The sequence below is a fragment of the Pristiophorus japonicus genome, chromosome 7, assembly GCF_044704955.1.
Source record: "Pristiophorus japonicus isolate sPriJap1 chromosome 7, sPriJap1.hap1, whole genome shotgun sequence".
In the NCBI taxonomy this organism is placed as follows: domain Eukaryota; kingdom Metazoa; phylum Chordata; class Chondrichthyes; family Pristiophoridae; genus Pristiophorus; species Pristiophorus japonicus.
Window position 1 is genome coordinate 8,692,391 of NC_091983.1, and position 15,342 is coordinate 8,707,732.

General features: G+C 43.8%; 1 protein-coding gene across 21 annotated transcripts in view; it reads left to right on the plus strand.

The window, feature by feature from the left end:
• The window catches only part of rims1a (regulating synaptic membrane exocytosis 1a), a 908,397-nt gene that overhangs the window by 217,211 nt on the left and 675,844 nt on the right, over positions 1–15,342 (plus strand). For 19 of the 21 annotated variants that reach the window (XM_070884742.1, XM_070884748.1, XM_070884749.1 and 16 more), the window contains exon 2: positions 14,299–14,376. The exons of the other annotated variants lie outside the window; for them this stretch is intronic. In XM_070884742.1, the coding sequence (XP_070740843.1) occupies positions 14,299–14,376 (78 nt within the window). The remainder of the gene's footprint in view (positions 1–14,298; positions 14,377–15,342) is intronic. 21 annotated transcript variants of the gene reach the window in all.

Consider the following 15,342-nt stretch of genomic DNA (forward strand, 5'->3'; position numbering starts at 1 on the left):
GTGTTTAGCCGGAGGAAATTGTGGCTCAACCAAGACAAACAGTTTGATAACTCAGATGGTGGCGGGATCGAGAGAGATAGTGGAGGTGGGTGTCTTCAGTCGACATGGAAGCTGGCCCCGTGTCTGCAGATAATGTTGCAAAGGGATAGCATGTAGATGTGGAAGAGGAGGGGGTCCAAGGATGGATTCTTGTGGGATCTGGAGATAATTGTGCAGGAGTGGGAAGAGAAGCCACTGATATAAATGCTCTTGCTACTCTGGATAGGAAAGGGTGGAACCAAGTGAGGGCAGTCTCACTGAGTTGGACAATGGAGGAGAGATCGGCATGGATTTGAGAGGCAATATCATCAAGGACTTTGGAGAGGAAAATGAGGTTGGAAATGGGATGCAGTAATTTGCAGGAACAGAGCAGCTCAGAATGGGATTTTTGAGGAAGGGGTGATGAGTTTTGAAAGGGAGGGGATAGTGCCTGATCCGGCACCATTTAAAATGTCATCTAGCATTGGTACCAGGGAGGGAAGTTGGGTGGTCGGCAGTTTTATGGCACAAGGTCAAGGGACCAGAAGGTGAGTCTCCAGGATGAAATGAGATCGGGGAGGGCATGGTGGGAGAAGGGAGAGAAACTCGAGAAAGAGTGAGACAGTTGTTCAGGTCTAGGTTGAGGTAGAAGTGGTTGGAGGCTGGGAGATGTTTGGCCTGGTGGCAAAGGGGCAGAGCAGCAGAACAAATGGTTACTAAGTTGTTGACAAAGAAATCTATGCGCTCCGTTGGAGATGGGAGGGAGCAGGAGAGGGGTTTCATGAGACAGTTGGTATTGGGGATCAGGAGCCAGGAGTTATTTTGTTCACCAAGACAGAGGTCTGATAGAGCTTGATTGAACAACCAAGAATAACAGTTTCAGTAAAAGTAACTCCTTCTAGACATAGTTTTTAAACAACTTTTATTGTGCAGATATTACGTCTTATGCTAAGAACTCTCTGGTGGTATTCAGGTGCGGTACTTGAGCAGTAGTTAACTTTGGGTAATTATTATATTATACTATACTATATTAGCAGAGAAGCTATTTAGATTAATTGCCAATCACTGGCATCTCTTAAATCTTGGGTGACTGCACAGCTTTGCAAAAATTGTTTAACTCCATTTGGATAACAACATAATGGGACCCTGCACCTCCCAATGAGGGACTATTTTTCTGTGTATGAGCGTATCAAATGAAGGAAACTTTTAGATGTGGTGATAATCAGTTTTAAAATAAATATATATATTTGGTATCTAAATCATGTCCTCCTTAACTCCTCAACTATGTTTATCTGTGTCCCGAGGTAGTATGGTATACTAATCTGTATGTGTGGACATTGGATCTTAGGCTGTGAACTGTGTTCTTTTTCTAGTTGTTTCTCCATAATCATATTCCAAAGGTCGAGGAAACAGTGATTATAATATCATTAGGTTTAGAGTACTTATGAAAAAGGACAAGGAAAAATCAATTATGAAAATACTCAACTACAGGTGGGCTAATTTCAGTAAGTTGAATAGGGATCTAGCCCAGGTGGATTGGAAACAAAGATATGGGGTGTTGCCAGAGAACTGGAGAATTGCATATGTTACACACCTGTTGAAAAAAGGGCGAGAAATAAACTCGGTAACTACAGGCCAGTCAGCCTTACCGCAGTGGTGGGGAAACTTCTAGAAACAATATTCTGAGACAAAATTAATTGCCACTTGGAAGAATGTGGGTGAATAAATGACAGCTGACCAGATTTGTTAAAGGCAGATTATGTCTGTCGAACTTGGTTGAGTTCTTCGATGATATAACGGAGAAGGTTAATTAAGGTAGCGCAGTTGATGATGTGTGCATGGACTTTCAAAAGGTGTTTGATAAAGCAACACATTACAGACTGTTAGCAAAATTGACGCCCATAGAATTAAAGAGGCAGAGGCTGTGTGGTTAAGAGAGTAGCAGTAAATGGTTGTTTTTCAGACTGGAGGGAAGTACACAATGGTGTTTCCCCAGGGGTCGATATTAGGACCACTGATTTTTTTAATGTATATTAATGACCTGAACTTTAGAATAGAGGGCATAATTTCAAAGTTTGTGGATGACACAAAACATGGAAATGCAGTAAACAATGAAGAGGATAGTAACGGTCTTCAGGAGGACATAGACAGACTAGTGAAATGGGCAGGAACATGGCAGAAGATATTTAATGCAGAGAAATCAACAACCAGGGGCATAGATTTAAAGTAATTGGTAGGAGGTTTAGAGGGGATTTGAGGGAAATTTGTTTTCACCCAGTGGGTGGTAGGGGTCTGGAACTCACTGCCTGAAAGGGTGGTAGAGGCAGAAACCCTCGCCACTTTTAAAAAGTACTTGGATGTGTACTTTAAGTGCCATAACCTACAGGGCTACGAACCAAGAGCTGGAATGTGGGATTAGGCTGGATAATCTTTATCGGCTGACGCGGACACGGTGGGTCAAAATGGCCTCCTTCCGTGCTGTAACTTTCTGTGATTCTATGAAGTATGAAGTGATGCATTTTGGAAGGAAAAATGAGAAGGAGCAATATAAGCTAACTGGTTCAATTTTAAAGGGGATGCAGGAACAGAGACACCTGGGGTGTACATACACAAATCTTTGCAAATGTCAGGACAAGTTGAGAAAGCAGTTTAAAAAGCATACAGGATCCTTGGCTTTATAAATAAAGTCATAGAGTACAAAAGTGCGGAAATGACGGTAAACCCTTTATAAGTTAGTGGTTGGGTCTCAGCTGGAGTGTTGTGTACGCTTCTGGGCACCACACTTTAGGAAGGATGTAAAAGCCTTGGAGAGGGTGTAGAGGAGATGTACCAGAATTGTACCAGGGTTGAGGGCCTTCAGTTATGTGGAGAGATTGGAGAAGCTGGTATTGTTCTCCTTAGAGTAGAGAAGGTTATGGGGTAACCCAATAGAAGTTTTCACATTATATGGGGCTTTGATAGATAAAATAGGGAGAAATTTTTCCTTTTGCAAGTGGGTCGGTAACCAGACGTTATAGATTTAAAAGAATTGGCAAAATAACTGGAGGGGACATCATGAGACTTTTCTTCACACAGAGGGTTGTTAAGATCAGGAATGCACTGAAAAGGTGGCAGAATCAGATTTCATAGGAACTTTCAAAAGGCAATTTGACATGTATTTGAAGAGGATTAATTTGCAGGGTCATGGGGAAAAAGCTGGGGTGTGGGACTAAATTGGACAGCTCTTTAAAAGAGCCGATACTCGCATGGAGGCCGAATGCCTCCATTTGTGCTCCATGATTCTATGATAAGGGAGTGTCTGTGGACGTTTATTACATGGACTTCCAGAAAGCATTCGACATGGTTCTTGATAATAGATTGTTCAAAAAAATGAGAGTGCATGAAATTGGAGGCAACCTATTGGCTTGAACATGGAATTGGTTAGGAAATAGGAGACAGAGAGTCGGGATAATGGCTATGTTCTCAAATTGCACGATGTGACTCTTCCTGTCCCCCTGGGGCCACAGCTTTTCTACTTTTATAAATGATTTAGATGAAGGAATAGAGAACTCTATATCATAAGTTTGCTGACTGCACCAAGTTAGGTGGCACAGTAAATAGTGTAGATGAGAGCAGAAAGTTGCAAAGTGACTGTTATATATGTAAACTTGTATTTACTTTGTACAGCCACCAGAGGGCTCATCACCTGGAGTCCCAAGGGATCCCATAATCCCTTGGAGCATAGGTATTTAAGGAGACCTCACAGGTTGGAGAGGCAATCTGGAGACCTGCAATAAAAGACTACGGTCACACTTTACTTTGAGCTCAGTGTTCAGTCTGACTCTTTCTCCATACATAACAACTGGTGACGAGATACAGATAGCGAACCCAAAGATGCAGAGAACAGTGGGCATCCTGAAGAAATTCTGAGAGAGATGATTGGGAAACTTTTGTGGAACGACTCGACCAATACTTTGTAGCCAATAAGCTAGATGGGGAAGAGAACGCTGCCAAATGAAGGGCGATCTTCCTCACAGTCGGTGGGGTACCAACGTATGGCCTCATGAAGAATCTGCTCACTCCAGCGAAACCCACGGAGAAATCGTACAACGATTTGTGCACAATGGTCCGAGAGCATTTGAACCCGAAGGAAAGCGTTCTGATGGTGAGATATCGGTTCTACACCTACAAAAGGTCTGAAGGCCAGGAAGTGGTGAGTTATGTCGCCGAGCTAAGTCGCCTTGCAGGACATTGTGAATTTGGAGGACATGCTCAGAGACTTTTTCGTACTTGGCATTGGCCACGAAACCATACTTATCAAACTTTTGACTGTAGAGACCCCAACCTTGAGTAAGGCCATAGCGATATCCCAGGCGTTCATTGCCACCAGTGACAATACGAAGCAAAACTCTCAGCACACAAGTGCTGCTACATGTACTGTGAACAAAGTGATGTTTTCGAATCGTAATGAACAGGGCAGGTCACACATACCTTCAGCTACATGTCTGCAGCTGACTGAGTCCACCATCAAGGGTGATGAATGCAAGGCCATTAACACCTTGTTGGCGCTGCAGGGGTGATCATCGTTTCTATTCATGCCGATTCAAAGGGTACGTTTGTAAGGGCTGTGGAACAATGGGACACCTCCAACGAGTGTGCAGGCGATCGGCAAATCCTCTAAACCTGCAAACCACTATGTTGCAGAGGAGGACAGATCCATGGAGGATCACGACAAACCAGAGCCTCAGGCCGAGGTGGTGTGCACACATTCACCACGAATTGTCCCCTGATAATGTTGAACTAAATGGACTCCCAGTGTCAATGGAGTCCATCATGGGCAAAAAGACTTTCGAAAGGTTGTGGTGCAACAAGGCCTCAAGGCCAGTCTTAACTCCAGTTCGCACGAAACTTACACAAAAGAACTGATTCCTGTAATCGTCAGTGCTACCATAAATGTCTCGTCCGATGGAGCGGTGCACAAGCTACCACTCTGGGTGGTACTGGGCGATGGTCCCACGCTGCTTGGCAGGAGCTGGCTGGGAAAGATACGCTGGAATTGTGGTGATGTCCGAGTGCTATCGCTCACTGACGACACTTTGTGTGCCCAGGTCTTAAACAAATTTCCTTCGCTGTTCGAACCAGGCATCGGGAAATTCCAAGGAGCAAAAGTGCAGATCCACCTAATTCCGGAGGCACGACCCATCCATCACAAGGCGAGAGCAGTACCGTATATGATGAGAGAAAGGGTAGAGATCGAGCTAAACTGGCTGCAAAGAGAGGGCATCATTTCACCGATCAAGTTCAACGAGTAGGCCAGTCCTCAAGGGAGACGGCACCGTCAGAATCTGTGGCGATTACAAAGTAACTATCAATCGTTTCTCCCTGCAGGACCAATACTCACTACCAAAGGCCAAAGACCTCTTTGCTGGCGGGAGGAAAGACGTTCACGAAGCTGGATCTGACTTCAGCCTACATGACGCAGGAACTGGAGTAATCATCGAAGGCTCTCACCTGCATCATCATGCACAAAGGTCTTTTTGTTTATAACAGATGCCCATTTGGAATCCGATCACCGGCGGCGATATTCCAGAGAAACATGGAAAGCCTACTGAAGTCGGTCCCACACACCGTGGTCCTCCAGGACGACACCTTGGTCACAGGTTAGAACACAGTCGAGCATCTGCAGCACCTGGAGAAGGTTCTTAGTCGACTCAACGGCGTGGGGCTCAGGCTAAAACGCTTAGTGTGTTTTCCTGGTGCCTGAAGTGGCGTTCTTGGGGAGGAGGATTGTGGCGGACGGCATCAGGCCCACCAACGCGAAAACGGAGGCAATAGAGAACGCACCGAAGCCACAGAACATGACAGAGCTGCCGTCATTTCTGGGACTCCTGAACTACTTCGGTAACTTCTTATCGGGTCTCAGCACACTTTTAGAACCACTGCATGTCTTACTACGGAAAGGGGACTAATGGATTTGGGGCAAAAGCCAAGAAAATGCCTTTGTAAAAGTGAGAAAATTGTTATGCTCAAACAAATTGCTTGTGTTGTATGATCCATGTAAGCGTTTGGTACTAGCATGTGATGCATCGTCATATGGCGTCGGGTGTGTATTGCAACAAGCTAATGATTTCGGGAAACTGCAACCGGTTGCTTCTGCATCCAGGAGTCTGTCTAAGGCTGAGAAAGCCTACAGCATGATTGAGAAAGAAGCATTAGCATGTGTCTATGGAGTAAAGAAAATGCATCAATGCCTGTTTGGGCTAAAATTCGAATTGGAAACCGACCATAAGCCACTTATATCCCTGTTTTCAGGGAGTAAAGGGATAAGCACCCAACGCATTGACCCACATCCAGAGATGGGCGCTCATGTTGTCTGCATACAACTACGCCATCCGCCACAGGCCAAGCACAGAAAACTGCGCCGATGATCTCAGTAGGCTGCCACTGCCCACCAGGGGGGTGGAAATGGCGCAGCCTGCAGATCCAGCCATGGTTATGGAAGCATTTGAGAGTGAGCAATCACCCGGCACTGCCTGGCAGATCAAAACCTGATTATCTCTAGTCGAAAGCTGTGTGCTTCACGGGACGTAGTCCGGTATCCCAGTGGAAATGCAGGAAGAGATAAAGCCATTCCAGCGGCGCAAAGATGAAATGTCTATACAAGCAGACTGCCTTCTGTGGGGCAATCGAGAAGGGCAGAGACACCTTCATCAATGACGTCCATACTAGTACCCACCTAGGCATCGTGATGATGAAAGCGATAGCCAAATCCCACGTGTGGTGGCCCGGTATCGATGCGGACTTAGAGTCCTGCGTTCACATGCTCGCAGCTAAGCAATGTACCCAGGGAGGCACCGCTAAGTTTATGGTCTTGGCCCTCCAAACCGTGGTCTAGGGTACACATCGACTGTGCAGACCCGTTCTTGGACAAAATGTTCCTTGTGATTGTCTACGCGTATTCCAAGTGGATTGAATGTGAGATAATGTCGACTAGCACGTCCGCTGTCACTACTGAAAGCCTACGGGCCATGTTTGCCACTCACAGTTTACCCGATGTCCTGGTGAGCGACAACGGGCCATGTTTTACCAGTGCTGAGTTCAAAGAATTCATGACCCGCAACGGGATCAAACATGTCAAATCTGCCCCATTTAAACCAGTGTCCAATGGTCAGGCAGAGAGAGCAGTGCAAACCATCAAGCAAGGCTTGAAGAGGGTAACTGAAGGCAGACTAGTCTATTTCTGAGTCCTGCTTAGCTACCGCACGAGACCCCACTCACTCACTGGGATCCCACCTGCTGAACTGCTCATGAAAAGAGCACTTAAGACCAGGCTATTGTTAGTTCACCCTAACCTACATGAACAGATAGAGAGCAGGCAGCTTCAACAAAGTGCATACCAAGATGTCGCAAATGTGTCACGCAAGATTGAAATCAATGATCCTGTATTTGTATTAAATTATGGACAAGGTCCCAAATGGCTTCCCGGCACCGTCATGGCCAAAGAGGGAAGCAGGGTGTTTCGGATCAAACTTTGAAATGGACTAATTCACCGGAAACACTTGAACCAAATCAAACTCAGATTTATGGACTATCCTGAGCAACCCACCTTGGACCCTTCCTTTTTTGATTCCCCAACATTCACACCAGTCGTAACTGGCACCACGGTTGACCACGAAGCGGAACCCATCATCCACAGCAGCCCAGCAGGACCCAACACACCAGGCAGCCCAGCAAGGCCAGCTGCCCAGCAACCCAGCGAGGGCCCAACAAATGATTCAACAATACCAGCTTTCACACTGAGACGATCAACGAGGGCAAGAGCCCTAGATCACCTCACATTGTAAATAGTTACACTATTGACTTAGTGGGTGGGGGGGCAGTGGGGGAAGTGTTATATATGTAAACTTGTATTTACTCTGTACAGCCACCAAAGTGCTCATCCCCTGGAGACCCAAGGGATCCCATAATCCTTTGGGAGCACAGGTATTTAAGGAGGCCTCACAGGTTGGAGAGATACTCTGGAGACCTGCAATAAAAGACTACGGTCACACTTTACTTTCTCCATACATAAGTGACAATGATAGATTATGTGAGTGGGCAAAACTGTGGCAGATGGAATTCAATTTGGTTGCGTGTGAGATTATCTACTTTGGACCCAAGAAAGATAAGAGTATTTTCGAAATGGCAAGAATCAGGAATTGTGGACGAGCAGAGATTTAGGGTTCAAGTATAGAACTCATTAAAAGCTAGCAGACAGCTACAACAAATAATTAAAAAGGCTAATGGAAAGTTGTCCTTTATCTTGCGGGTTGGAATACAAAGGGTGGAAGTGATGTTACAGCTGGACAAAACTCTGGTGAGACCCAATCTGGAGAACTGCGTCCAGCTCTGGGCCCCGCACCTCAGGAAGGATATATTGGCCTTGGAAAGCGTGCAGCGCAGATTCCCCAGAATAATACCGGGGCTAAAAGGGTTAAATTAAGAGGACAGGTTGCATAGATTAGGCTTGTATTCCCTGGAGTATAAAAGATTAAGGGGTGATCTAATTGAGATGTTGAAGATGATTAAAGAATTTGATAGGGTAGATAGAGAGAAACTATTTCCTTTGGTAGGGGAGTCCAGAACAAGGGGGCATAACTTTAAAATTAGAGCTAGGCCGTTCAGAGGAGCTGTGAGGAAGCATTTCTTCACACAAAGGGCCGTGGAAATCGGGAACTCTCTTCCCCCAAAAAGCTATTGAGGCTGGGAGTCAATTGAAAATTTCAAAACTGAGGTTGATAGATTTTTGTTCGTTAATGGTGCTAAGGGTTACAGTACCAAAGCAGATAGATGGAATTGAGGTATAGATCAGCCCCATGATCTAATTGAATGGCAGAACAGGCTTGAAGGGTTGAATAGCCTACTCCTGTTCCTATGTTCTTATTTATATTTTGTTCATGCCACCAGCACTGTTGTTTTAACGATAGTCCTCGGTATCGTTCCTCATATATGCCAAACTAGAAATCTTGTAAAAACTGACGGCTTCAAGCAAGCTGTCATTGCTCCTAAAAAGATAATGACTTAAAAATCCTCGCTGTAACTGTAAGCCAATGATTTCTGAAAACAATTACAGGTTGAACCTCCCTTATCTGGCACCCTCGGGACCTAGCCTGCGCCGGATAAGGGATTTTGCCGGACGAGGGATGGTCACGTTAAATTGGATGGTACAGGTACTGAGCAAGGGGATATATCGGGGCTGGCTGAATTGGGGCTGGAAGTGCGGCAGAGAGATCGTGGGGGTGGGGGGTGGATGGGGGCGGTGGATCGAGGGGTCAAGCAGCTATTGTGGGAGTCAGCAGTGAGGAAGGACTTCAATTTGTTCATGTATGAGTTCTGCGCATGTGCCACCTGGTGGCTGGGAATGGTTCTGGATGAGGGGTGGTGCCAGATAAGGGAGATTCAACCTGTAATTGCACTGAAGCTCAGCGAGACACAGGCTTGTTATACCTTAAGCTGCAGGTAAATCTCGCATTCCATCACTTGTGCACAGGAACAAAAGTGTTTTGCAGCAGTGGCGAACTTCTGAAGGTGGCTGCAAGTGCTGCTTAATTTTCTATGGTTATTCGATAGCATGTCACCCTTAAGAGTTTTGATTTTTGACACTTTATTTGGGACTTTTCAAAAAATTTTAGAGTCGCCTTTCAAACCATCAATAATTTATCTTGCAAGGATTGAAGATATTTATAGCGTGAAAATAATACAATTGTTGCATGTTCCTATTGATTTTTGTACCGTAAGAAATGATGCAGTGAATTGAGATTGACTGAAGGAAACATTATAGATGAGTAGGGATGAGCAACAAACAAAGCAAGAAACATAAGCTTCAGTTTGGCTGCAGTCGTCTAAGCCAAATGTCTCCAATTATTAATAAACACTTCACCCCCGCACAATCACAACCCCGCACGATCACTACTCCGCACAATCTCGCCCTACGTGCGATTGCAACCCCCCTGCACAATCTCGCCCCACGCGCTCGATCGCCATCGCCCCCCCTATCAACATTGCCCCCCACCGCACGTGCGATCGCATCCCTGCACAAGTTCTTGACATGTATAGCCATAATTCATTCAGATATTCACATGTACAGCTGTAACACTCGCACAGGATTCACACAGATAACTATAGTGTTTGTAGCTTTGGAAAGCTGCTTCAGTGTGTCGAAAACTTACGTTATATATGCACAAATCTGCGACTGGTTTGCTTCAATTTCAGCCAAACACAGAAGGGATGGTTCATGTTATACAATTGTATCAAATTACAGTTACTGATATGGTGCTTCTGATTTAAGCAGACGTGAGTAATAAGGAGGATGGAGGGTTCCTGTAACGGTAACTTTATAAGTCTGAAGGGAAAAGTCAAGGATATAGCGCAGGTTAGCGATTTGGGTATTAAACAGATTGTGTCAGGAAGGGACAGAGTTTAATAACGGTAATAGGGCATTAGTGACTAAGGCCATATCAGGGAAAAATAGAAAAAGATGAAGCTAAAGGAATTATATCTGAATGCACGAAGCATTCGTAACGAAATAGATTAATTAATGGCACAGAGATAAATGGGTTTGATCTAGTATCCATTACTGAGACGTGGTTGCAGGGCGACCAAGGTTGAGAACTAAATATTCCAGGGCACTTGACTTTTAGAAAAGATAGGCAAAATGGAAAGGATGTGGGGTAGCCCTGATAATAAAGGGTGAGATAAAGGCAGTTGTGAGAAAAGATCTTGGCCTAGAAAATCAGGATGCAGATTCAGTATGGGTGAAGCTGCGAAATAACAAAGGGCGGAAAACACTGGTGGGAGTAGTATAGCCTCGAACGGTAATCGTAGTGTTGGACAGAGTTATAAATCAGGAAATTAGAGGAGCATGTAACAAGGTAAAGCAATAATTATGGGGTCTTGAATCTATTTATAAACTGGGCAAACCAAATTGACAAAAGTAGCTTGGAGGACGAGTTCATGGAATGCATTCGAGGCAGGGAAAAGGCTATTTTGACATTTGAAATCTAATATTGCGCATTGAGACAGGGTTAATTAATAATAATATAGTAAAGGATCCTCTGGGGAAGAGTGAACACAATACAGGTGTAGCGTCAAGGTTCCGGACTCCGGACCGATCGGTGGCAGGTTCGTAAATCCGTAAAATGTTCTGGAATCCGGACCCGACGACCCTGCTGTCCTCGGGTGCCCCGATGCTGCTCGCCTTGCCGCCACTGCCCTTACCTCGGGGCCTCCTCGGCAGGACCAACCGCCCGAACACCACCTTGGCAGGGCCCGCTGACAACCTCCTTGGCAGGGCCCGCCTGACAACAACTTCGGCGGGGCCTAGGATTTTAAAAGAGTTGGTTGCAGAGATAGTGTATGCATTGGTTTTGATCGTTTGGAATTCTCTAGATTCTAGAACGGTCCCCGTGGATTGGAAGGTAGCAAATATAACCCCACTGTTCTCGAAAGGAAACAGGGAACTACAGGCTGGTTAGCCTGACATCAATAGTAGGGAAATTGCTAGAATCTATTATTAAGCATGTGGGAAAATCACAATAATTAGGCAGAGGCAGCATGGTTTTAGGAAAGGGAAATCGTGTTTGACAAATTGAAGTTGTAACTAGCAGGGTAGATAAGGGGATGTAATATATTTGGATTTTCAGAAGGCATTTGATAAGGTGCCACACAAGAGGCAATATTAGGGCTGATGGGTTTGGGGTTAATACATTAGTATGGCTTGAGGATTGATTAACGGGCAGAAAACAGAGTAAGAATAAAGCAGGGTGTAACTAGTAGAATGCCTCAATTGTAAGTAGCCCCAGCTACTTACAATTAATATCAATGATTTAGATGAGGGGACCGAGTGCAATGTATCCAAGTTTGCTGACAATACAAAGCTGGGTGGGAAAGTAAGCTGTGAGGAGGACTGAAAGGCGGCAAAGGGATATTTATCGATTTAAGTGAGTAGGCAAGATGGAGTATAATGTGGGGAAGTGTGAAATAATCCACTTTGGTAGGAAGAATGGAAAAGCAGAATATTTTTTAAAAGATGAGGAACTAGTAAATGTTGATATTCAGAGGGATTTGGGGTGTCCTTGTACATGGATCACAGAAAGTTAATGTGTAGGTACAGTAAATAGTTAGGAAGGCAAAATGAATCCCACAGTACTGCTCTCTACCTTGGCCTTCCTGCATTAATCCGAAACTATTCCCAGTGCCCCACTCTCCCCATAGCCCTGTGTCAATCCAAAACTAATCCCACTGCTGTCCTCCCTTTCCATAGCCCTGCATCTTCCTCTGCTTCAAATATTTATCTAACTTTCTCTTGAAAAATTCAGTGGTTTGCCTTAATCATTCACGTTGGCAAAGCATTCCATGGTTGAAAACCTGTGTAAATAAATTTCAGAGTGACAATTTTAAATTGATTCACAACATATTCCAGAGAAATCCAAGAAGACAGATTATAAACTTATAAATCTCGCTCTGTTAAATGAACCTCCTTAGAATGGGAGCAGACCAGGAACTCTAGGATCGGCGATGCATAGCAGCACTCCGATTGATACAGTGGTTATAGGCATTGACATATTTATAGAACTGTTCATTCATTTTTGTAAAGTGGGATCTAATTAACACATGAGACATACTTAATTCCCTATGATAGTTGAATGGTTGTAGCAGTAAAATTTGAATATTAGTCCATGCCGAAATAAAGGGAGGGCAATTCTCTATTTCAATTTGGGTACTGAAGGAGCATTTCAGCAGAGAAGTAATAACGAAGCTGGGCTCCCCCATGCACATTGGGTAAAGGCACCATCCAGTGCGTATTGAGCCATGCAAACCAGGTCGATCCCAGGTTCAGTCCCTGATCTCTGCTGGATGGGCAATTGAGCAAAGGGAGGTGAAAATCCAGGGCCACCACTGATGAAAGCTACCCAATAATCTCTGTTGGGGAGTCATTGTTCACAAAAGACAAGTGCAGAATAGGGAGGCCATGCAGCCCATCTAGCTGATATTTCCATAGAAACCTGTGATCCTCCCTCCTCACCATCTAAGTGCTTCCTAAGTGACTTAAATTGACACTGCTGTTAGGTGAGGACACGATCAGGCTTCGTTGTAGTGCTCCCCATGGTCACGGAGCCTGCCTACATTCAGTACAGACACCCTCCTGAAGAACCTCCATTTTGGAAAGCTCATACTTGTTGAGGCAACAAGAATCAGCAACCTCAGGAAGAGAGGAGAGGGACAAACACACTTCTCTGTTTGATGATACTTTGATCAGAACATTCTGCTTTTCCATATACCTTTTCTGAAAATTGCAAATTTCAGTGCTCAAGTAACTGGTTAAGATAAATTTTGCAGAGTTTAAATAGACTGTACCCTCTTGATGGTTTTTGGAGACAGGATTCAACAAATGTTAGCAGTAACAGCCTCACGCTGCAGCAGCTTCCTTACATTTCCCCTGCTTTCTGATACATTTCGAGGTACCTGTACTCTGAATGAATTTGTTAAGGTGATAGTAACATCCCCATTTTTTATTATTTACAAGCCTGTAAAATTATCTGTGTTGCAGATTGCTCATTCAAATTATTTTTTAAAAAGACATTTCAACTTTGATAAAGCCCAAGTTACAAATTGGCCCTTTCATAATCAAGTTTTGGTCTGTTTCTGCTTTATACTTTTTAGGACTGTTAATTAGTTCTTTATCTGTAATGGTCCGTGTCCGTACCCCTTTGACTTTTGTTGTATCTGTTTGTCTCTTGTGCTGTTTGAGGTCTGTAGCGCACTCGTAGGCAAGAAATGAGCCTTCATCCCTAAGCAGGATATCCTGTTTTTAAATAAGAAAATTCAAAGCTCTTGTGTTCTTGTGATGGTTCTAATTAAAATGGCGTCGCTGAGAACCAGAGCTGCATAATATGAAGCCCGCGCCCATAACAACATTTCCATTTGGATACAGTTGTAAATTTCTTGCCATATACGGTGTGTGTTTTGTTGGTGTATCTTCAAGTACACATAGCATTTTTTATTTGTTCTCTGTTGCATTTTGGAGTGCATTAGATTAATTCCCTCAAACAAAATTAAGCTAATTGTCCCAAAAACAGTCCCGTCTTTATTTAGTGCAATGTCACAAAATAAATTGAGCATACAAACTACGTTCTTGAGTTAAGCCCAGACCAGGCCAGCATAAGGGATACTGTTTCTTTTGCCCAATGCAACGTATGCAGTATATCCTGTATCAAGAGATAATCTGGGCTAAAATAATAATACAACGTATGACTTTTATAGCTTGCCCCAGTGGAACGAATTGCCAACAAACCCGTCGAAGAGACTCAGCAAGATGTATTCTTCTCCAGATCTGGACCAGTATGTTGTGTTTTATACATTCTACATTTTACACACTTGTATTCAATAAGTTATTGTGCAAGAGATATTTAAGAAACTTCGAGCAAACAACTAAAATGTAATTAAGCTTGTTGATTGATTTATTTATTTAGAGTTATTTAACCATTGCTCCTGCTATTTGTTTAATAGTAAGTCTTCAAGTGAATCATTAATTTTGAGCTATTTAGTTTTGATAATTTATTTGAGTAACTTATTGACATATTGGCCTTAAAGTAACCATTTGTGTGATTTGTTATTCTGGCTGTAGATATAGTTTGCATTTAACAATTGTTCAGTCTTCTAGTCACTTTCATTTCAACAGTGTGACACGTCTTATATATTTTGAATGGGTCTTGCATGATTATGCATGACCAGTTGTTGCTGGGCTCTTGCTGTTTGGCTGTGAATTCCCAGGATGTGAACAGAGCTTTCTCAGAATTGACTAGAGTACAATGACCAGGCTTTACAGATGTTAAAAAACTATTGATGAATCCATTCATGAGCTCTGTTGTCGGGTGCTTCATACATGTCCAAGTTTAACCCGGTTGTTATAATGACAGGATCAGTAAAGTGTATTTATCTGACTCTTGATAAGCTGGAAAACTACACTTTGAATTAGTCTTTAATCAGGAACTGAATTTAGGTATGTGGGTCCAAGCTCCTGAACAGTGCAGGCACAAGAGAAAATTAACATTTGAAGTTACAAATAAATAATGTAAATTAAAAGTTAAAATAGGGAAAGGAGGTGTATAAAATTGAGGGGCCTGGATAGAGTGGATAGGAAGGACCTGTTTCCCTTGGCACAGGGGACATATAGATTTAAAATAATTGGGGGGAGGTATAGAGGAGATAGGAGGGGAAATTTCTTACCTACAGGGCTACGGACCAAGAGCTGGAAAGTGGGATTAGGTTGGAAAGCGCTTTGTTGGCCGGCGCGGACATGATGGG